This window comes from Rhinatrema bivittatum, chromosome 15 (genome assembly GCF_901001135.1).
Source record: "Rhinatrema bivittatum chromosome 15, aRhiBiv1.1, whole genome shotgun sequence".
In the NCBI taxonomy this organism is placed as follows: Eukaryota; Metazoa; Chordata; class Amphibia; order Gymnophiona; family Rhinatrematidae; genus Rhinatrema; species Rhinatrema bivittatum.
In genome coordinates, this window is record NC_042629.1 from 27,863,353 (window position 1) to 27,885,376 (window position 22,024).

General features: G+C 44.7%; 1 protein-coding gene across 5 annotated transcripts in view; it reads right to left on the bottom strand.

Annotated features, from left to right (window-relative positions):
- Positions 1 to 22,024, bottom strand: part of CBS (cystathionine-beta-synthase) — a 215,849-nt gene that overhangs the window by 61,555 nt on the left and 132,270 nt on the right. For 3 of the 5 annotated variants that reach the window (XR_003852749.1, XM_029577798.1, XM_029577799.1), the window contains exon 15: positions 15,184 to 15,268. Coding sequence is in view for 4 of the 5 variants with exons in the window: in XM_029577798.1 (XP_029433658.1) it covers positions 15,184 to 15,268 (85 nt within the window). In the remaining variant the exon portion in view is untranslated. Of the gene's footprint in view, positions 1 to 2,210; positions 2,609 to 15,183; positions 15,269 to 22,024 lie in introns of those variants that run through there. The other 2 variants (XM_029577800.1, XM_029577797.1) reach the window with 1 other exon arrangement.

Consider the following 22,024-nt stretch of genomic DNA (forward strand, 5'->3'; position numbering starts at 1 on the left):
AAGGTGGTGTCTCCGTTTCATGTCAGTCAATCAGTGGGGTCTAGACCGGTCGGATCCTTTGTCTGGGGATTGCGGAAACTGGATGTTTGCAGGGCGTTACTGCGATATTTGGAGGTTACTAATGAGTTTCGGATGGTCGGACCATCTCTTTGTGCTGTGGAACGGTCCTCGACGGAGTCATATGGCTTCAAAAGCTACCATTGCTCGATGGATGAAAGAGTCTATCAGCTCGGCTTATTTGCTGTGGGGTAGATCACTCCCAGTTGGATTCCAGGCTCACTCTACTAGGTCGCAAGCGGCGTCCTGGGCAGAGAATCATTTAGTTTCGCCACAGGAGATTTGTAGGGCGGCAAAGTGGAAGTCACTGCATACTTTTGCAAGGCATTACAGATTGGATGTGCAAGCTGCAGAATCGGGAGGATTTGGAGAAGGTGTGCTGCGAGCGAGCCTCTCTGGATCCCATCCCAGGTAAGAACAGCTCTGCTACATCCCAGCAGTCTGGACTGATCCGCATACATACAGGGAAAGGAAAATTAGTTTCTTACCTGATAATTTTCATTCCTGTAGTACCACGGATCAGTCCAGAGTTCCGCCTGAACAGAGTTATGCAAGTGGGGGAGAGTCCGCTTGTTTTTTCTTCCTGCAGAGATTGGATTTGATTAACCTCGAGTGGTTCTACAGATTCAGATCTTACAGGGGTTCAGTGACCCGGTTGTAATTTTTTTTTTCTAGTTCAAGAGTTAGTGTGTATAGTTATGGTATCTTATGGGAGCTATTATGCTTTGTCATTATGAAATACTGCCGGACTGTAGGTGGCACTCTCCAATACAAGGCGGAGTTTTGTGTTTAAAAAATATCTATCTCCTGGGTGGGGGGCAAACCCCAGCAGTCTGGACTAATCCGTGGTACTACAGGAACGAAAATTATCAGGTAAGAAACTAGTTTCCTTTACTTATTCAAAGGAGAAATAGTATCAGATCAATTAATGTGCTAAAGATTAATCCAGTCTCCTGCCTGCAATGGGCTTCAAACAGTATCAGTGTTCGGCACCGATTCTCAAATCATTTAGAAAATCTTTTATTGCCATGAAAACACTGTGAAAAAAGTTTTACCCACAATTAACTATGTATCATTTTACTAAAAGAAAACTTTTCTAAAAGTACTCTTGAAAAACACTTATCTTAGAAAGTGCTGACAGAACCTTAATATAACCCAACAGGGTCCATGTTTTGGCATATCATGATGCCTTCATCAGGGATTTAGACAAACACATCTCACACACTCTGGTTCATTGTAAGCCACAGGCTTCAAAGAATGAAAGGTTTGCTAAGTGATTTGAAAATCTGTGCCTAACATGGATACTGTTTGAAGCCCATTGCGGGCAGGAAACGGTGAATTAAACTTTAGCATCTTAATTGATCTGATACCATTTCTCTTTTAAGTAAAAAAACAAAACCTTTTAATTAAGACATTAATAAAGGATTTTAATAGGTGGATATAATTTCTATTTGGTATATTAGATATTCTGTAGCTGACATGGCCCAGTAACATGTGTTCTGTGATTAAGCAGATGTGGTATTATGAGGGCATGCCATGGTGCCCAGAGCTGTTGCCAGTGCAAGGCAAGACTGAGTGCTGGGCTCAGGTAGAATAAATATTTCTGCTTCCTCAGGGTCTAGTTCCAATTTCTCCAAGAAAGGCAAGAATATAAGTCCCAGCCTGTAACTGGACAGAATTGCTGGCACCTGATGGCCTAAACTGAGATTCCCTTCATTGTTTCTCTGGCAGTGCTTCCTTTTGCTTAATCCCTCTAACTCAGCAAAGTACTGAAGCAATAGTGCAGCAAGCAGGCACTGGCTCCATTAATACACATTAATATGTGAAGTGGGTAATGTCTGACTATATAATGTGGCACAATAAGCTCTGGCAAGCAGAGACATACTGTATCTCTGTTTAAATATTTCCAATTGTTTCGAGAATAAAAGTAGCAGAATATTCATCGTCTGGGAGCCTCAATGTAACAGCAAAGTAATGACCCTTCTCCCAAATCACAAATCCCATCACCTATCAGTTTTTCCTCTCCCCAACCCAGAAAAATTCCCATTACCAGACCTGTTCTTCCACTAACAGCTCTCTAATGATTTAATTCTCTTCTCCCTGTAAACAGATCCCACTACCTAACCTTTCCATCTCATTAACTACGAGTCTTGTCCCTTCTAAATAACAGCTTTAATTAATAATTAGCCTGGTCACACAGAGTTCCATCCTGCCCCAGTATATGTACAACATTTCAGGTCCCGGCTTTCTTAAATACAGAAGTTGGTTTGCAAACATACATAGATTGTAACATCAACACTTCTGAAAATCTTAGTATCTCCTCTCAAAAAGTGAACTCCAAGTCCTTAAGGAATTTCACATCCAGATAGAAAAATGGCCAATGGCAGCTGCTGCTCCTCAGTACTAGCGTTCTCTTTTCCTGCCACTGAATTGCTCTAGGACTCGTGCTGCCGCCTCTCCTGCTCCCCTGCAGTCACGAAGTTCAGCAGGTCGATAGCGGTCACCACTCCAAACACCATTTGTTTCTTACTGGAAGTACCATCGCTGTAGTCTGGGGACAAATGAAAACAACTGTGACAAAGGCCAAGTTCACAGCATGTCATGTGATTACCTAATAATAAGATGCACTTATTTTGTCCTCATCAGCATTCTTTGCTTACATTGGTTGGAAGAAGACCAGATATCGGAGGAGTTTCACCCAGGGCTGACATGACCTAATAGACAGGATAGAGCTGCGCTTCTCAACTGGTGTGTCGCCAAACACCGGCAGGTGTATCGTGTCTCCCGGTGTTTCACTGCCCCGTTGTACTTTCCTTCTCCCTTTTTCCAGCCTCCGCGGGCCAGTTGGACGCCTCCTTTCTTCCTACCCCCACTGCCCAATGGGAAGCCTCCTTCATTCTACCTGCCTCCGCGCAGGCCAATCGGAAGCCTCCTCCCTTCTACCTGCCAGTGGGAGTAGGAAGAAGGGAGGAAGTCTTTGATTAGCCGGTGAGGCAGGCATCACATAGCCCAGGTGTGGGGTGGGGGGAATGGCAGTGTCAAACCCCGATGTAGCAAGGCTGCCATGGGAGCCCATCCCCGTGGCGGTGAAGAGGAAACCCGACCCCGGCCACCACAGGAGCCCATTCCGTGGTGGTGAAAAAAGAAGGCCCACCGGAGTAAAGTCACAGCAGAACTGGAGCCCATCCCTGCAGTGTAGGAAGAAGACGTTTTTGGTGGGTGTGAATGGGTGAGAGCTTGTGGGTGTGAATCAGTGCAAGAGCATTTGTGTGTGATTGAGAGCTTATATAAAAGAGAGCATGGGTGTGACTGAGAGAGAGAGAGACTGGTCAGGAAGATGAGAGAGAGACCGAGGGGGGGGGGGGGTGTGTGTGTGTGTGTGTGTGTCTCTCTCTCTCTCTCTCTCTCTGTGGGCGCAAAGGAAGAGGACTGTGAGGACAGAGCTTCAGCAGCCCTTGTTGCTTCTGGTGAGTGCTATTGGCCTGGAAGGGAAAGGAGTAGGAGAGTTGCTGGAGAGGGTAAGTAAAGGTGGCTTTTTAAATGTATTTTTCTTGATTGACTGCCATTTTAATTGTTGGGTATTATGCAATGTCTGCTGTTTTGAAATATTTTATTGATATTTGGACATGTTTTAATAATTTTTATGAGTTTTTAATTGTTGGATATTATTCTGTTCAACAGCTGTTTTGTAACATTTTTAGTATAGCTTTACAATTATTTCTGTGTGGGGCTCTATAGCAGCTTGGCTTATTCTGTTTTCCCAACAGGAAATGTATTAGTGTTTAGGGCCTGGTTTAATAGTTGTATTTCTTAGATAAGATTGTTACTGTTTGAGTGTGTTCCATAATACAGGTGTAACTTTGTGCGGGTTAGTTTGTGTGCATTATTGCAAATCCTGAGAGTCTGTTAGGTGCGTGCTGTTTTTCTCTTTCTCTTTCTCCAGGTTCGCACTGCATGCAGAGTGGCTTTTTTGGTTTTCCATTCCAGTTTGTCTCCATATTTATAATTTGTGGTTTTTCTGTACTTGGTGAAAGTCAGTTCTGGGTGTGTGACCGAAGTGAGGTATTTTACTAGCATGTAGGCATTTGTATCAATCTTATTTGTTGTGTTTTCTCAATAGGATATGCATTAGTGGTAAATTACTGTCTTTTCATAAGGAAGGCTATTGTGCCTGGTAGTAAAGTGAGTTTGTTTTGCTTTTACGGAGATGTCATCAGAACCAGAATATCTTTTTTGTATGGCGAGTTGTACAGGGTAATGCCCTAGATCTGCTCTGCACTCATTGCTGGGTGTTGAAGGGATTCCTCTGGATGCAGAGTGCATGTTTACATTTAGCCCCGTGATGGTCACATGTTCAGTGTGTCACGCATGTGAGAACCATCTGTCAGGTGTGTCCCAGCCAAAAAAAAGGTAGAGAACCATTGGGATAGAGGATGTAAAAAAAAAAGCCCTCATGAGCCTCCTCTGCTGCTGCCCCTCCATATGCCTCTGACCACCTTTCTGCTTCTCCTCATAGGCATAGTTCGGGAGCTAGAGGAAAATTTGGTTCTTACCTGCTACTTTTCGTTTCTGTAGTATCACGGATCAGTCCAGACCATGGGTTGAGCCTCCTGTCCAGCAGATGGAGACAGACCAAAACTGAAAAGGGTATCCTATATCAGGACATCCCTTCTGTATAACCATTGTCAAAGCAGATAAGTATAAAGACAACTAGTAGAAGGTCAAGCAAGTAACAAGATAACTAAGAAATTTTGTAAAGAAAGGAACAATTGAATGAACTCTGTAAATAATCGCTCTTGTATAACTACCCATGGTCATCTTAATAGATGTTTCCGATGCCTTCAAGTATAATGGAAAAAAGATATCCAAATTTCGTGTAAGGAAGAAAAAGACTTTGAGCGGACGGACGGACTGATCCGTGGTACTACAGGAAAGAAAATTAGCAGGTAAGAATCAAAATTTTCCTCTCTCTGTACGTACCCAGATCAGTCCAGACCATGGGATGTACCAAAGCGTCCCTAGATAGGGTGGGACCGAGACAGTCTTGCTCGAAGAGACTGCTGTCCGAAGGATCCGAACACTGGCGCCCGAACTTCAAGACTGTGATGGTGAGCAAAAGCATTCAGGAATTTCCACGTAGTTGCCCTGCATATTTCCTGTGGGGAGACCCATTGAATCTCCGCCCAAAACGTAGCCGGAGAAGGCAAGGAATGAGCCTTAAGGCCTTCCGAGAGTGGTCGGCCTTGACGGATGTAGGCAGACGCAACCGCCTCCTTCAACCACGAGCAATTATAGCCATAGTGGCCTAATTGCCCCTATTTGGGCCACTCCAGAGGACAAAAAGATGATCCAAGACTCGGAACTCATTTGTAACGCGAAGAGAACGCAGGAAGACCCATTTCGCATCAAGACGCCGAAGATCCACCCCCCCCCCCCCCCCCCGCCATACGTGCTACATCCTTAGGAGAAAAACGCGGGGAAACTCTACCGATTAATTGACATGAAAAAAGGAAACAACCCTCGGCAAGAAGGAAGAGACCCTTGAACCCTAGAAAGGGCTCCCTGAAAGACAACGTTTGAATCTCTGACATCCTTTTGGCGGAGCAACTGAAAAACAGGAACACGTCCTGAGCATCAAACCTTAAGAGTAGACCAGCGGAGAGGTTCAAAAGGTGCCCTGTAGAGAGCCTGAAGAACGAAGTTAAAAACTCCACGATGGACAAGTAGCCCGGACAGGCGGATTCAAATGTTTAACACCCTAGATGGAACGAACGACATCCGGGTAAGCCGCCACCACGTAACCATCAACGCTGCCTAAAAAGGGAGCTGAGAGCAAACACTTGCACCCGCAACGAGCTGAAAAACAAACCTTGAGATAGGCCCTGCTGGAGGAAGGAAGGACCTGGTATACCTGCGCTTTATGAGCCAGGACGCCTGATTCCGCAACTGGAAAACTTTCCAAAACCTGACATAGGCGAGAAAGGCAGATGGCATACGAGCCCGCAGTAGAGTGGATAGAACTTCCTCTTTATAATCCCTTCTCCCTAAAGGCGTGGAAGATGGCCGAGGCAGAGAGGACCGCCCGTCGCGAGGTTTACCAGATCCGCGAACCATGATCTGCGGGGCCACTTGGGAGCCGCAAGAACGCCTGGTCCCCAGGGAAGTTCTATTCGTCTGAGTACTTTTCCCACTAGAAGTCAAGGAGGAAAACACGAACAGGAGAACGTCTTGGGGCCAGGGACGGACCAGGGCATCCACCTCTTCTGAACAGTGCACCCTCCAGCGACTAAATAGCCTGGAGGCTTTGGTGTTGCTCAAAGTAGCCATCAGGGCCAGGTGAGGAGGACCCCACCTGCGGACAATCAGATTCCTCGCTCCTTCTGAGAAGTTCCACTTGCCGGGATCCAGACGCTGGCAACTCAGGGAATCAGCTTGCACATTCTCCATGTCCATGATATGGGAGGCTGCCAAGCACTCCAGGAGACGCTCCTCCTGGACGAAGAGCTAGCCGGCTTCCAGGGCACCAGATGACTCCTGGTGCCCTCCTGTCGATTGATAGAGGCAACCGTAGTAGAGTTGTCCGAAAGCACTCATACAGCTATGTGACGGCTCAGAGGAAGGAAGACTTTGAGAGCCTGGCAGACCGCCCAGGCCTCCAGCCGATTGATATGCTAGTGGGATTGATCCGGAGTCCAGTAGCCTTACATAGCTTGGGACTGACACACCGCTCCCCAACCAGAGAGGCTGGCATCCGTCGTGACTACAAGCCCCTGAGGAGTCTGCAAGGACATTCCCTTCCAAAGGTGTGGTAGCGATAGCTACCACTGTATGTTGGCGATGGTAGAGTTGGATAATGGAGAAACCGTCAGGAACTATTCGGACACCGGCTTCAAGCGGGATAACAAAGCTCTCGATAATGGTCGCATAAGCACAAAAAGTCCAAGGGACCATGTTTATCGCGGACGCCATGATCCACAGGACCGGAAGGTAGACCCACGCCTTGGGGAGCAGGAGCGAGAGAAAGTTGTGCACTTGCTCCATGAGTCTGAGCGCTCGAGCGTCCGGTAGAACACCTTGCTGACTCTGATATCGAAACGCGCTCCCAGAAATTCCAGAACTTGGAAGGGCTAGAGATTGCACTTGGAAAAAATTGACTATCTATCCTAAAGAGGTGAGGAGAGTCAGGACCCTGTTGACCGTTGTCCTGTAGAGAGCTTCAGATTTGGCATGAACGAGTCAATTGTCCAGAGGAGGATGGACTAGGACTCCTTCCCGGCGAAGAGCGGCCGCCACGACCACCATGGCCTTGGTAAATGTGCATGGTGCGGTGGCAAGACCAAACGGAAGAGCTTGGAAATGGGAGAGCTGTCCCAGGACGTTGAAGCGGAGATACTTCTGATGATCGCATCGGGTCGGTATGTGTAAGTAAGCTTCCGTCAAGTCAAGCGTGGCCAGAAATTCGCCTGAACGAACCGCAGCTATCACAGCCCTCAGGGTTTCCATGCCATTACTGCCTCCAGACATCCAGCCTGCTCCGCCTCTGTAGATGGGAGGTCCTGGGTGCTGAGCAATTGTTGAACCCACCTAGGGCTTGTCTGATGTGTGAGACTGTCGCCCGGACCCCTAATGCCAGGACTTCAAGAAGCGTCAGAGGTTATTGCTTACAGGGTCATCGTCCTCGTCAGTGGAATGGTGGAGAGCTTGGAGACTGTGGAAAGGGAAACGTCCACCTTGAAAAGTTAAAGCATCTCTGGGCAACGACCAGGGAGAGGATAGGGTGGGCCCATAGCCTCACCCACACGGAGTCCCATCTCAGGAGACTTACAGTCCCGGGGGAGCAGTTGACTTCTACATGTATGTCCACGTCCCATGCTATGCACATAGCGTGGGACGTGGACATACATGTAGAAGCCCCAAGTCCCGCCAGGACCGGGTCCACATTAGCTGCGAGAGAGGAAGTAACAGAAGCCCCTGGTGATGCTCCAATGTCCAGCCCTTCCAACAGAAAAAGAATGAGCTGAATTAGCTCTTCCCTTTGTAACTACAGAGAACACGCGGGTCATCCCCCTTTAGGGGAGGTCCTGGTAGTAAAAACAGAGTCCAGATCAGGGTACCACCCTGACTCCAGCGGAAGCCTGGCCACCCAGAACAGCAGGGAGCTGTGTAGCAGATACCCGAGGGAGATAAGTTGGGAGGGGGGGAAACAGGAGAGGGAGCATCCTCTTCCTGCAGGCTAATTAAATAGGAAGTATATTAAAGTCTCAAATTCCACTGGGAAATGAGATATAGACGTCTCGAAGAGGGAGGGAGGAGGGGAAAGGGGGACGGGGGAAGGTTAGAGCACCCCTCCGGAGAAAGAACGGCTTACAGTCTGTGGGGAAAACTTTAAAAATGGACTCATTTTATTTGTCCTGCCCTGAATGTGAAGAGAAAAAAAACCTCCCCCAAAAATGGCTGCCATTCCGCGGTCTTTCGGGCAGGAAACGGCCTAGCCACGAGCTGGAAAAAAAACGACCCCAGACCGTATGACTCGGCGCTCCCGTGGAGGGAGCCGTCCCAAGCGGCCAGGGACCGAAGCAGAGCCCATCGCAGGAGAGCCACAAACAGGTTCCCCACGGGCTAGGCAGCCAGAGAACAGTGCGGCAGATCAAGGGGAGCCGCTGCGGAGGGGTCAGCTGGGCCGGCCTGCAGGAGAAAGCGCATACAGGGGAAGGACCCTGTACGTAACCCCGAAGAAAAGGCGCAGGGAAAGAAAGACCCACTTCGGAGGGCAAAGTAAACGTTGCTCTTTTGGTTTTTTTTATTTGAACAGTTGCAGGGGGATTAGTCTTCCCTGCCGAGGGAGCAGAGATTGCTCAGGGTCAGAAAGACGGCTGGTAGTTTCAGAGCAATTGCAGGGGAAAGAATCTTCCCTGCTCTGAGACACAAGACATCAGCTGCTCCAGGTCAGCTTAATGGCTGCTAGTCTTTGAGCACTTGCAGGGGAATGAATCGTCCCTGCTAGGGAGATATCAGCTGCTCAAGGATAGAGTACTGTTATATTTTTGAGCAGGTGCAGAAAGTCCAGTTCCTCTCCCGCCGGCAGCCCTGAAACGGGAGCTGCACTATTTCTCAAAATGGCCACCATTCCAGAGGGTTACCGAATCGGGAACGGCCTGGCCATGCGTCAAAAAGTCCGCCCCCGGGTCGCAGACTTGAACGCTGCTGTGGAGGGGCCCTCCCCACCTGGCAGGCACCCGGGGCAAACCCCATTGCGGGAGAGCCATGTGACAGGCTCCCCGCTGGCTGAATATGGATTGCAACGCGGCAGAATGAAGCAGGAGGAGCCGCCACGAGGCAGAGGCCAGCTGAGCTGCTTTTCCCCCAGGGAGCGAGTGCAGGCGATCGAACCCTGCACGTTCCCTTCACTTTACCCAAGAGGCGAGGTAAAGATGCTGCTGCCTTTTGACAAATATTTAATTTGACTGCAATCTAGCTCTTTTATCTTTACTTATATATATATATATATATATATTTATTTTTTTTAATAAAAGCAGGGGAATGAACGTCCCTGACAGCGCACTCGGGGAATTAACACATCCCGGGGCCAAGGCAGCTATACAGGGGGAGTGACTGGACTACTAGTATCGCCCCAACACATAGGTCACTGGGAAGGGAGCCTAGGCTGAGTGGAATCAAGGGGCAAGCCCCCCTAGGCCCCCCAAGAGCAAAGGAGACAGAGCTGTCTCCTTAAAAAACAGATTTCTGCAAAACTCTCAATTTTTTTTGAAAGACAAAAACATAATACTTGCTTGATCTTGCCAAGAAAGAAGAAAAAAAAGGACCCCACAGGGTAATGGCAAGCTAAGAAGGAAAGAGAACTGCAGGGTGAGCTGCCTGCATCTGCTGGAGACAGACAAATACTGAAGGGCTGCAGGGTAGGCTCTGTCCTGATATAGGATACCTTTTCAGTTTTGGTCTGTCTCCACCTGCTGGACAGGATGCTGAACCCATGGTCTGGACTGATCCGGGTACGTACAGGGAATGCTGAGCCAAGCCCCTCTTTCTCCCCATCAGTACAACCTGCCTAGCCACTGCCCTGCTAAACTATGCAAACTAAGCCTACATTTCTCACAAGCATCCCCCTCCCACCTTGTCTTCCTTCTCTTTCAAAGTGGGGTGGTTCTTGGATCTGCTTCTATCAGTGAGATATGTTTACTAAACTGCAATGAGTGTTTAACTTGCAAAAAACAGCAAACCACTCATCTCTACTTCCTATTGGCAGGAGTCTATTCAAGACATCTGGATTAAGGCTTCCAGAAGCCCCGTACCACTTGCAGCAGAAGAGGACCAGAAGGCTCATCTGCATATCCTATCTAACAGCCCCTGGCGAGAGGACTCCAGATAGCACTGTGAGCAAATCCAGGCTTCAGGCTCCACAGACCAAGCTTCCAGAGGCACCACATCCCTTGCAGCAGAAGAGGACTGGAAGCGCATGACATTTACTACAGATTTTATACAGAAGGAATTTAATTCCAAAATGAGAGTTAATAAGGTGGTAATTAATATCTTGATTAAATTAGAGTGCTTTAAGGATCACTGTCTGACAATAAATAAATCAATACACTAAACTCGATAACAAAACTACTAAATTAAGATGCAGAAAGTAATCCAGCGAGTGTGAAGCTTTCCAGTATTTTGCACTGAGTGCCACATAAATTATCTCCCAACTGGCGAGAGGTTATATGTGTGCACTAGGTGCAAAGAGATCCTAGACCTCTGAGAACAAGTGCGATCTCTGGAGGCTAGAGGAGCAGACCTGGAGGAGCTAAGGGAGCCAGAGAGGTATATAGAGAAGACCTTCAGGGACATAGTAGAGAGGTCCCACCTCCAATCTGGCAGCCCCTGTGCTGCCTTGGAGGAAAAAGATCACCTTGAAGGAGAGCATCACTTTGATGAGGCAGGAAGCAATCCTGTAGGCTAGGACCTGCCCTATCCTCTCACACTGAGGATAGATCTCCAGGTGCACGTGCCCAGGAGGGAAGGGTTAGGACAGCTGTTGTAGTAAATGATTTGATTATTAGGAAGGTTGATAAGCTGGATGGCTGGTGGACATGAGGAGTGCTTGGTAATTTGCCTGCCTGGTGCAAAGGTGGCAGGCCTCAGGCATCACACAGACAGGATTTTAGATGGTACTGGCTTTCTTAGTATAAGAGGGTACCAATGACACAGGAGGGAGGTTCTGGAAGCCAAATTTAGGGTTTTAGGTAGAAAGCTGAAATTCAGAACCTCCAGGGTAGTATTCTCTGAAATGCTCCCTGTTCCACACACAGGTCACCAGAGGCAGGCAGAGCTCCAGAGTTTCAATGTGTGGATGAGACGATGGTGCAGGGAAGAGGGTTTAGGTTTGTTAGGAACTGGGGAACCTTTTGGGGAAGGGGGGGGGGGGCTTTTCCGAAAGGATGGGCTCCACCATAACCAACGTGGAACCAGACTGCTGGCACTGACCTTTAAAAAGGAGATAGCACAGCTTTTAAACTAGAAGCACATGGGTCCCTGGAAGCCTAATCTCCTCCACCGAGGTGCGAGCGTAAGGTTTTCACCTCTGGAGTTTCTTTTCCTTCTAATTAATTACCCTAGGACCAAGAAAGGGAGTGCTTGGCTTTCTTCCCAGGAGGTATTACAAACGTTCCTATTCAGCCACAGTATAGGATGTATGTTCACTATCTGCTGGAGACAAGGAATTCTACCACAGAGGTATAGAAGGAGTGACATGCTCAGAATGTAATTGCTTGACATGAGGCCTATAAGTTTGAGAATAAATATGCCATTTTTGCTTGGTTAAAAAAAAAAAAAGTCATGAGATCAGATATATTCATGAAAAGTTAAACATGAGGCTAACTGTGCAGATATCAAGGAAAACAGGACATCAAAGTTACACCTGTATTATGGAACACACAAACAGTAACAACCCCGTCTATGTCATACAACTATTAAACCAGGCCCTAAACCACATATAATTGCTGCTGATATGGTTAATACAGAGAATTGAAGCCTCAACAGATGACAAGAACATAAGGGAGTAGCCCAGAGAGGAAACTGGGACATAGGCCAGGAGAATTAGCATAAAAAGACCACAGTCAGACAAACTGTTTGAAGTCAGAGAAACAGCAGCTCAGAGGTAAAGCTTATTGGATATTGAAGTGATCAATGACCTGTTAATGATTTTCAAGTGCTGGGTTTCCTATTTTCTAAGACTCACACTGGAAACTATGAAAAGTATCTTTATATATATTCTTAATGCAAAATTTAAGATTGTATGCTTTTCTTGCTTACGCTCAGACTTATAAGTAAAACTTCTATACTTATAAATAAGTCTGCTGTGTATGCTGCGATGTAATAACTTACCACGAGGCCCACCTTTTGCAGAAGGTGGGAAGGTTTGGATGGGAAGGAGGGGGAAGTCTTAGGAGGTGGCATTACTGTACAATTATGCTGAACTGGGGAGGGGGCTAGGGGAGGCTGCCCTGTGGAGTCCTAACATTTTATTTTGCAAATTGCTTTCAGAGGAATTTGGGAAGGGGGTAGGGAAGGCTCAGCCCAGTAGAGCTCGTGTGTGATATACGTGGGTGGGTTTCTGTGCTTCAGACTGCTAGGCCCGCATGGGACTTTTTTTCTACAATATGGTCACTTAACCGCTATATTCTTTTTGAGTATAGCCGGTTAAGTCTAAAGTTATCTGGCCATTTGAGGCCAGATAACTTTAGACCTGCTCCAGGGCACAGCTAGAGTTAGCCATAAAACGTATTTGACTAACTCCTAATATTGGAGTTAATCAGATAAGTTACCCTGCTATTTCATCCCTGTGCTGGAACACCCCCCTGAAGAGCTCATTACTTATCGCTAGCTTTTAGTTGGATAATGGCTTATTCGACTAAAAGTTAGCTGGAAAAGTATTGGGGATATTGAAAACTAGGAGCTTGATATTCTAATGCTATTTAACCAGATAAATTGGAATAATCCAGCCACTGAATATCCGGCTATGTTCAGTACTTATCTGGCTAAGTATCCAGGGAGCAGATCGGGCTAACATATCTGAATAAGCAGCAATATTCGTACTGCCAGTTTAGCAGGATTTAACTAAATACAGGGATATTTAGCAGTAGCCATGATGCTGAATATCCCATGTAAGTTAGCCAGGTAAGTGTTATCCGGCCAACTTTCCTAGCCATTTCGTTCATATTCAAAGCCATTTAGTCAAGTACCTGACTAAATGTCTTTAAATATTGGCCTTGAAATTATTTTTATTTCTACATATCCCAGTGGACTAACACGCTTTCTTTTTTAATATGAAAATCAGCTTTTCATGTGGTACCATATCAGTTTCCTAAGATCCAGATAAACTATATCAATGTTTCCTATATCTAGTTTGCCGCTAATGCACTCAAAACACCTCCACCCCCCTTCCTTCCCAATGTGTTGCAGGACCTATTGCTCCTTTCTTGACCCATGATGATTCTTACAAACAGATATGTGAAAATGTCCTTGCCGAAAGGGGGAAAAAATTGAATTGTTTCCTAAAAATATCACTTTTTGCCTTCTGTTTTTTGTCCAGACTCAGAGCTGGATATTAACCAAACTCTGATTTTGCATCATTTTTCATTAAAATCTTAAGAAATCCTGATTAGTTTTTGAAAAAAGATTTTGACTGTTATTGCCAAAGATTTGGGTAGTGGATGCCCAGAACAGCGCTAGCAGTAAAGGAAGGATGAGGTGACAGAGGAGTGGGATTCCCTGCCCCCTCACCTTATTGTATATTACAGTGGGATAGAAACTGGATTTCTGAATCTTTAACCAATTAAAATTAGTGATACGTATGCTCACCTTTGGAGACTGCACCCAAACTGCCTACACCCAGCTTGATTTAGTTCTCTGGCGTCCATATTCAAAAGGATTTTAGACAGATAACTGCAAAACTGTCCAGCTAAATGATTTGGGCACTTATCCAGCTAAAATGTAGCCAGATAATTTGGGGGCATTCCAGGGAGGAGTTAAGATAGCGGGTTAAAGTCAGATATTCAGTTAAGCAGATAACTTATCTGGCTAAGTCTGGTCAGGTCAGGTCAGAGAGCTGTCCTAAAGTTAGCTTTGTTTATACTGTGCAGCCAAGGGTCAATACACTTCCTCCTGTCCAGAGAAGTCTGGAAACTCCCACACCTAGGGTTCATGGGAGAGGCAATCCTAGGTAATACTCACCCTCCTGCCCCATGTGAAATTGATTGACTGTTCAATAAGACTTCGGAAGTAAGGAAGTCAAACTTATCCGGCTAAGAAAGAAGGTCGGATAAGTAACGCTTTTAAGACTTATCCAGCTAAGTAGCAGCAGAGTCGCCACTTAGCTGGATAAACTGGAACTTGTCCAGTTGAACTGCTGTGCAGGTGTTTGTTTTACTTTCAATTTAAAAAAATATATATGCGTGGAGATTTTACACCCATATTTTAAATAGCACTTTTAATGCACGTAAATCCGTAATTCTGCAACATGCGCACTTGAAGGAAATTACCAGTTTTACCAATTAGTCCACCAGTTTGCTCAGTCTATGTGCAGATCATCGGCACCCTTCTGGTTCTTCCACCTGAATTTCCTCCAGTTCTCCCAGATCCCCCAATACTTCACAGTAAAGACAATATCACTCATGCCGGATAACAAGTAGATGCAAACATATTTGAGAAAGCTGACAAATCTACATGTGTAACTGTGGGCCGCGCCCCATAAACCCTATTTACCTATGTATATTTGAGCGAATATATGCTATTTACATGCTTACATGCTAATTTTTCCCCACACACAACCTTTTGAAAGTTCACCTTTTATGTTGGAAGCACTTTTGGGGCAGGAAATACATTCTGTACCTAAATGTAACTCACCTTGAACTTTGGTTTGGAAAGACAACTAATTACATTTAAAACTCAAGTATAAAATCTATTCAACAGTTAACTGCCTTTTAAGGGAGTGTATCTAATTCTCTAGAGCATGTGCTGGCCTAATCCTGACAGAGTTCACTACTGGGGGATGGGGATTTTTACCACTTTCAATAGAACTCTGTCAGGGAAGAACCCTGTCCACGTTCATCAGGATCTACTCACACTGAATCTGCTCGTGCACCACAAGAGCAAAGTGATCTGTCTCCAAGATCCGTGAGAGCTTCCCCAGGTTGTCATTCAAATGAACCTAACAGACAAAAAGAAATAAAGAAACATTTCTCAAATTAACATGCGGGGAGGAATGAGAGTTGTTTTTCTAGTCATCACAGTCAATGATTTCTATTATATCCGGGTTGCTTTATACATCAGTCCCTACACTTACCTGAATGTAATCCACTTTGGAGTGCTGAAAAGTGGAATATGAATCAAATAAATAAAATAAATCAGTAGGGCAAAGTTTGGAGTACATCAGAGCTTAAAGTGTTGATCTGTGGAATGAGTTCTTTGAAGGCTTCAAAATCAATAGCAATAATAAACAATTGCCAATAAACCCCTAATTTATTATTGTATTATCAATTACTTGTAAATAAATCATTCTATATTCATAGCAGACGCTCATGGTCAGTTTTATAATGTTATATGTCCATTTGCTTCTCCCCCTACTAATTGTGCAATTGTTCTGGTTACTTCTATGTCTCATGCATTCCAATACAGTGATTTTGCAGACTACAAAAGATGCCCCTGGTTTTCTGCAGTAAGCGTTAGAAAATTCTGTAGCAGTCTACTCCATATTGTAAACTTTGACAAACATGCCCCATGTACCTTTCACTCAGCAGCTACCCTTACTGATGCTATGCTGTTTTTTAAAATTATTTATTACCTGCCCCTCCTGAAAGTTCAGGGTGGAGTAAAATAAAAACATACAAAAAGCTCTGTTCTACCCTTCCCTCATTTCCTGTTGCTTCCTATGCTGCAGGCACAAAGCAAGGCCCCTGGCTTTTTTACAGCCCGCCCTCTAGCTCTCTGCATGCACAGGAGAGGAGACAGCCCATGGGCAGAATTTAGGTGAGGCAAAGTATCCTCCCCCCACATCATAACACTTATGCCATGGCTGCCTTACCCTGAATCTAAACATGACACCAGCAGGATATTTAGTCCTACTCTCTGATTCCTATCTTTTAACCAATTCTCAATAGATAACAGAACATTGTTAAAGGCTTTCTGAAAATCCAGATACCTTACCTTTATCCATATGTTTATTCATGTCTTACAAAATGTACAAATTGGTAAGTCAAGACTTCCCTTGGCTAAATCCATGTTGCCTTTGTCCCATTAGACTATATCCATCTATATGTTCAGTAATTTTGTTCTTTATAATAGTTTCAACCATTTTTTCTAGCACCGACATCTGCAGTTTCCCAGATCACTCCTGGAACCCTTTTTAAAAACCAGAGTTACATTGGCCACCCTCCAATCTTCAGACATTATAGCTGATTTTAATGATAGTTTATAGATTACCAACAGTAGGTCTGCAACTTAATTTTTCATTTCTTTCAGCAACCTGGGATGTATACCATCTGGTCCAGGGGATTTGCCACACTTTGGTTTGTCAATTTGCCCTAGTACATTTTTCAGGATCATTTCCTCAATCATCACTTTTAAATATCATTTCGGGCATGGATATCTGCCTTAAATCTTTCTTAGTAAAGATTGAAGCAAAGAATTCAATCTCTCCACTATGGCCTTATCCTCCCTTAGTGCCCCCCTTTTACCCTTCAATCATCTAATGAAGGGGTTCTCAGCCTTTTCTCTATCAGGACACATCTGAAAGATGATGCTCACATGCGTGACACACTGACCACATGACCATCATGGGACTAAATATAAGCATCTGCTCTGCATCCACAGGAGTCCTCCACTTCCTGATAATGAGTGCAGAGCAGAACTAAGACACTTCCCTGTACAACTCGCCATACAAAAATGATATTCTGATGTTATCTTTTTTTTTTTTATTTATTCTTTATTCAATTTTCATTCAAAAGTTCTTTAAACAAAAATATACATAAGTAATATTGATACCAAATAATTAACATGAAAACGATAATACTCATATCTCAATGTCTTGTATCTCAATTACTTCTCCAATAAAGGGGGAGAAAACATATATTACTTAAACATATATACCATTTTGAAGAGAGAGATATTAACTTTCTTTTAGACCACCCAAACTACCTCCTATCTTTTTATCTTGCAAAAACATCTGAGAAACATCTGAGAAACTATACCTATTTCCTTGAAAAGTTACATAACATATACAGGGATATTTCAAAAAGCAGCTAGCCCCAATTGCCAGCAATTTAGCTTTCAAGGTGAGGAAATGTCTCCTCATAGCCTGCGTGGCTCTTGAGACATCTGGAAACATAAATATTCTCTGGCCACAAAAATTAAGATCTTTATGTTTGAGAAAATCTATAAACAGTTTATCCTTGTCAATTTCTAATTAAAGAGAAACCAATAAAGAAGCTCTTTTCTGTATAATATCTATAGATTCCTTGAGGAAAGTAGAGACTCCAATAGTTGAAGTCTCAACTTTTTCCTCTCTTTGTCCCATCAATCTTTCTGGAAAATAAAAAATCTTAGATATTGATGGCATATCTTTATCTTCATATTGTAATATATCTCGCAAAGATTTTTTGAACATTTCTATTGGAGATAAAAGTCTCGTCTGAGGAAAATTAATCAGACGTAGATTTTTATACCTCATCGTATTTTCTATCTTCTCCAGTTCTTTATGGATAGAAAAACTCTCTCTTATATGGATATTTTCAGTATCTTCCAATAGTTTTAATTTAGTTGTAACTTTCACCATTTCTTCATTCAATTTAGACACACCCTTTTTCTGTTCCTCAATCTGTAATCTATTTGAATTCACTATAGTTGACAAAGACAAATTCATTTGAGAAACGTTATCATTCATTTTTGACATTTTCCAAATGTCCTTTAGTGTAACATCTTCAGGTGAATCAGTAGGCCACTGCTCAGGCCTCTTTGATTCTCCTTCAGAGTTAGGTGGCTGAGCACATGTTTTTGAATCTCAAGAATCTACACAGTCACTTCCTTTTTGGGGGCTGCGAGGTTCTAGATGCAAAAACCCATCTGGTAATGTTGCCAACGGTTGCGGGGGGAGTGGTGGTCCAGCGCCAGGACTCAGGGAGGCTGAAAACTGCCCCCCCTGAACTGTCCTCTATTGGCGATTCGACCCGTCGAAAGACATAGTCATCCATCGATCCTCTCGGTTTTATGGGAGATATGGGAAAACTTTTAACTTTTCTTTTCTTCCCATGAATCTGGGAGGACCTAGACTAGCAAAGTTCACCAATATTCAAAATTCCTGAACTCACCGGGTGCTTCCACCGATCTTCCGGTCTTCCTGGGCTAAGCCGGGCAAAGCCACGCACCCCTTGGGAGCGCGCAGCTTAGGCGTGCACCGGCGGCGGCAGTGCGCCACTTGCCTGCCGATTTTATGGGCAGTCCCTCCGGCGACGTCACTGGTCCCGCCTCCGCTCGGCACTCAGCTGTTCTTTCGGCTGGTGATGGTACAATTTACAGTGCTGTTGGGATTCCAGGAATGCTGAAGGGCCTCTCTCTCTCTCCTCTCATCAGGCTCCCCCCTGATGTTATCTTAACAGCATCACAAACTCCTTCTACTTTCAGGTGCATTGTAAAATAATACAAACAAACCCCATTCTGTATATGTCTATCAAACCTGCCATACCTCAGCAGCACTAACTCCAAGGAATGAAACAGCAATAGCCCTACCCATGAAAAGGCAGCAGTTCACCACCAGTGCAATATAATATTGAGAAAATACAAGAAATAATGGTGATGCAAACCTCTAATAAAGTACCTCATCTCAGTCACATACAAACAGAACACAGACAGATCTGCCTTCATCAAGTATAGAATAAAAGACCACAAATTACAAATGTGGAAATAAAACTGGAATGGAAACCTCAAGACCTTCTGCATGCAATGTAAAACTGGAGATTAGAAACAAAACTATATTTCCTCTTACACTATGAAAGGTTCAAAGCAAGAAATGTACATTCTCAAAACTGACATAGCCTTTGTACCCCTTCACTCCCCTCCATGCCCCCATCACGTCTCTCAACTACGCAATCATTTTTATTTTATTTTTATTTATTTCGGGTTTTTATATACCGGCATTCGAGAACGCAGTCCCATCATGCTGGTTCACATAAAACAGGGGTGCATCGTAAACATAAACTAAAAACAATGGTGCGGAAAATGCAGTTACATATAACAGGGTGATTGGAACTTGGCGGAGAGAGAAGAGAAAGGACAGGTTATTAATTCAAACATGTAAACAATAGTGGAGATGGTTAATCATGGTGTAGTTGGAGATAAGGATTGGCTAGGATGAGATAGATCAGTTTGAGTCCGGGAATGCTTGTATGAATATCCATGTCTTTAGTCTTTTTTTGAAGGTTGAGATGCATGTTTCCAGTCTGATGTTAGAGGGGATAAAGTTCCATAACGGTGGAATGGCTGTAGAGAATGCCCGATCTCTTAGCGTGATGTGTCTGGTGGATTTGGGCGGTGGTACCTGTAGCGATCCTTTGTATGCATCTCTTGTCGGTCTTGACGAGTTATGTAGTTGGAGAGGGATCTGTAGGTCAATGGGAGCCAGTAGATGGATATTTTTGTATGTGGTAAGAATGGCCTTGTATATTATTCTAAAGTGTATGGGTAACCAATGGAGGTTCTTTAAGATGGGGGTTATGTGATCCCTTCTCCTGGAATTTGTCAGTATTCGTGCAGCTGCATTTTGTACCATCTGAAGCGGTTTGGTGTAAGAGGCGGGAAGACCAAGTAGGATGGCGTTACAATAGTCCAATTTTGAAAAAATGATTGCTTGCAGGATGGTTCTGAAATCTTGGGCATGGAAAAGAGGTCTAATTCTTTTCAGCACCTGTAGTTGGTAGAAACAGTCTTTGGTTGTTTTGTTGATAGTAGCTTTGAAATTCAGACGATTGTCAATTAGGACTCCTAGGTCTCTCACTTGTGTAATTGTTGGTGTGTCTTGCTGTGTTGAGATGATGGTGCTGTTCTCAGAGGTGATGAGCAGGAGTTCTGTTTTGCCTGAATTTAGTACCAGGTTCAGGCTGGTGAGGAGGAGTTGAATTTTTTGAAGGCATGTGTTCCAGTAAGTCAGCGTTTTTGCGAGGGAATCCTTAATGGGGATCAGGACCTGTATATCATCAGCGTACAGGAAATGTTTGAGGTTGAGGTCGGTGAGAAGTTGGCATAACGGTGTGAGGTAAATATTAAATAAAGTAGGAGACAGGGAAGAGCCCTGTGGGACTCCTACTGATGAAGGGTGTTGTGAGGATTCTTTGTTCTGTAGCTTGACCTTGTATCCTCTATTGCTGAGAAATGATATGAACCAGGAGAGTGCTGTGCCTGAGATACCTAAGGAGGCTAGCTGGTTAATGAGTAGGGAATGGTTAATGGTGTCAAAGGCTGACGAGAGGTCCAGTAGGATCAGTAAGAACGCTTGTCCTTTATCAAGGCCCAAGATGAGGTGATCTGTTAAGGAGATGAGGAGTGACTCCGTGCTAAGTGTTTTGCGGAATCCGTATTGTGATGGGAATAGGAGGTTGTTTTCTTCAATGTAATTTGAGAGTCGGGTATTCACCAATTTCTCCATGATCTTGGCTATGAAGGGGAGGTTGGCGATTGGTCGGTAGTAGTTTGGGTCATTAGGATCTAGGTTAGGTTTCTTGAGTAGTGGTTTGAGCGAGGCCAGTTTGAGGTCATCTGGGTAAGATCCTTGTTGTATTGAGCAGTTTATGATGTCTGACAGGGATTTGGAGATGGCGTCAGGAATTGATAGAAGCAGTTTCGAGGGGATGTGATCTGATGGGTGAGAGGATGGTTTCATTTTCCATAGAATATCTTGGATCTCGATGGAGGAAGTGAGTTCCAGTTCAGCTAAGCGGGTATTGTTGACGGCAGTCTGAGGTGAGGTTGATGTAGAAACGGTGTTAGAGGGAAGCTGGGTTAGAAGTTTGCTGATTTTGTTGTTGAAAAATATTGCTAGTTCTTCCGCTTTAGATTTAGCTTGGGTGAGAGCTATTTCTGGAGGGCTTGTTTGTGTGAGGTTAGAAACGTAGCTAAAGAGGGCTTTAGCGTTGAAGACTAGGTGGTGGATCTTGGATGCGTAATAGTTCCTCTTGGATCTTAATGTATTGGATTTATATTGTTGAAGAGTTGATTTATAGATAGATAGCGTGGTGGTGCTTGGGTTTTTGCGCCATTTAGCCTCGTTTTGTCTTAGCAGTAGTTTAAGATTTTTTAGCTCTGGGGTAAACCACGGTTGTCTTTTGGATGAATTGGGGTGCGGTTTTTTTGTTGTTAGAGGGCATAGCTTGTTGGCAATGGATTCCGTGATGTTGTTCCAAGATCGTAGAGCTGAATTAGGATTGGTGAAGTCTACTTGAGTGAGATGTGATAAGTGATTGCTAAGATCTTCCATGGAGCATGTTTTCCTGTAAGTGAAGCAATATGCGCATATCCCTATCCAATATTCGACACCCCCCAACCCACATCCTCTTCCCCCCATGCTCCCTCTCTCCCCCTTGCTCAACTCTTTCTGCCCTTTCCTTTCCTCTCCCCTTCCCTACCCAGAATACCTGACCACCTCTTTCCTACCCCTTCCTGCTCAGCATCCCACTCCCCCAACCCTGCAGCCCCACACCTCCATTTCTCTCTCCACTTCCATCTCTCTTCCCTGTCCAGTCTCCAACCCCTCTCTCCTCCACTTCTCCCTACCCAGCAACCCCAACCTCCTTTCCCGCACCCCTTCCTGCCCAGCAGGCTCAAAATCCTATCTTCCCATGTCTTCCTGTTCAGTACATTTCCTCCCTCCTCTTGGCTCCCAGCCAGCAGAAAAGACTTCAGTCCAATCCAGAGTCTCCCT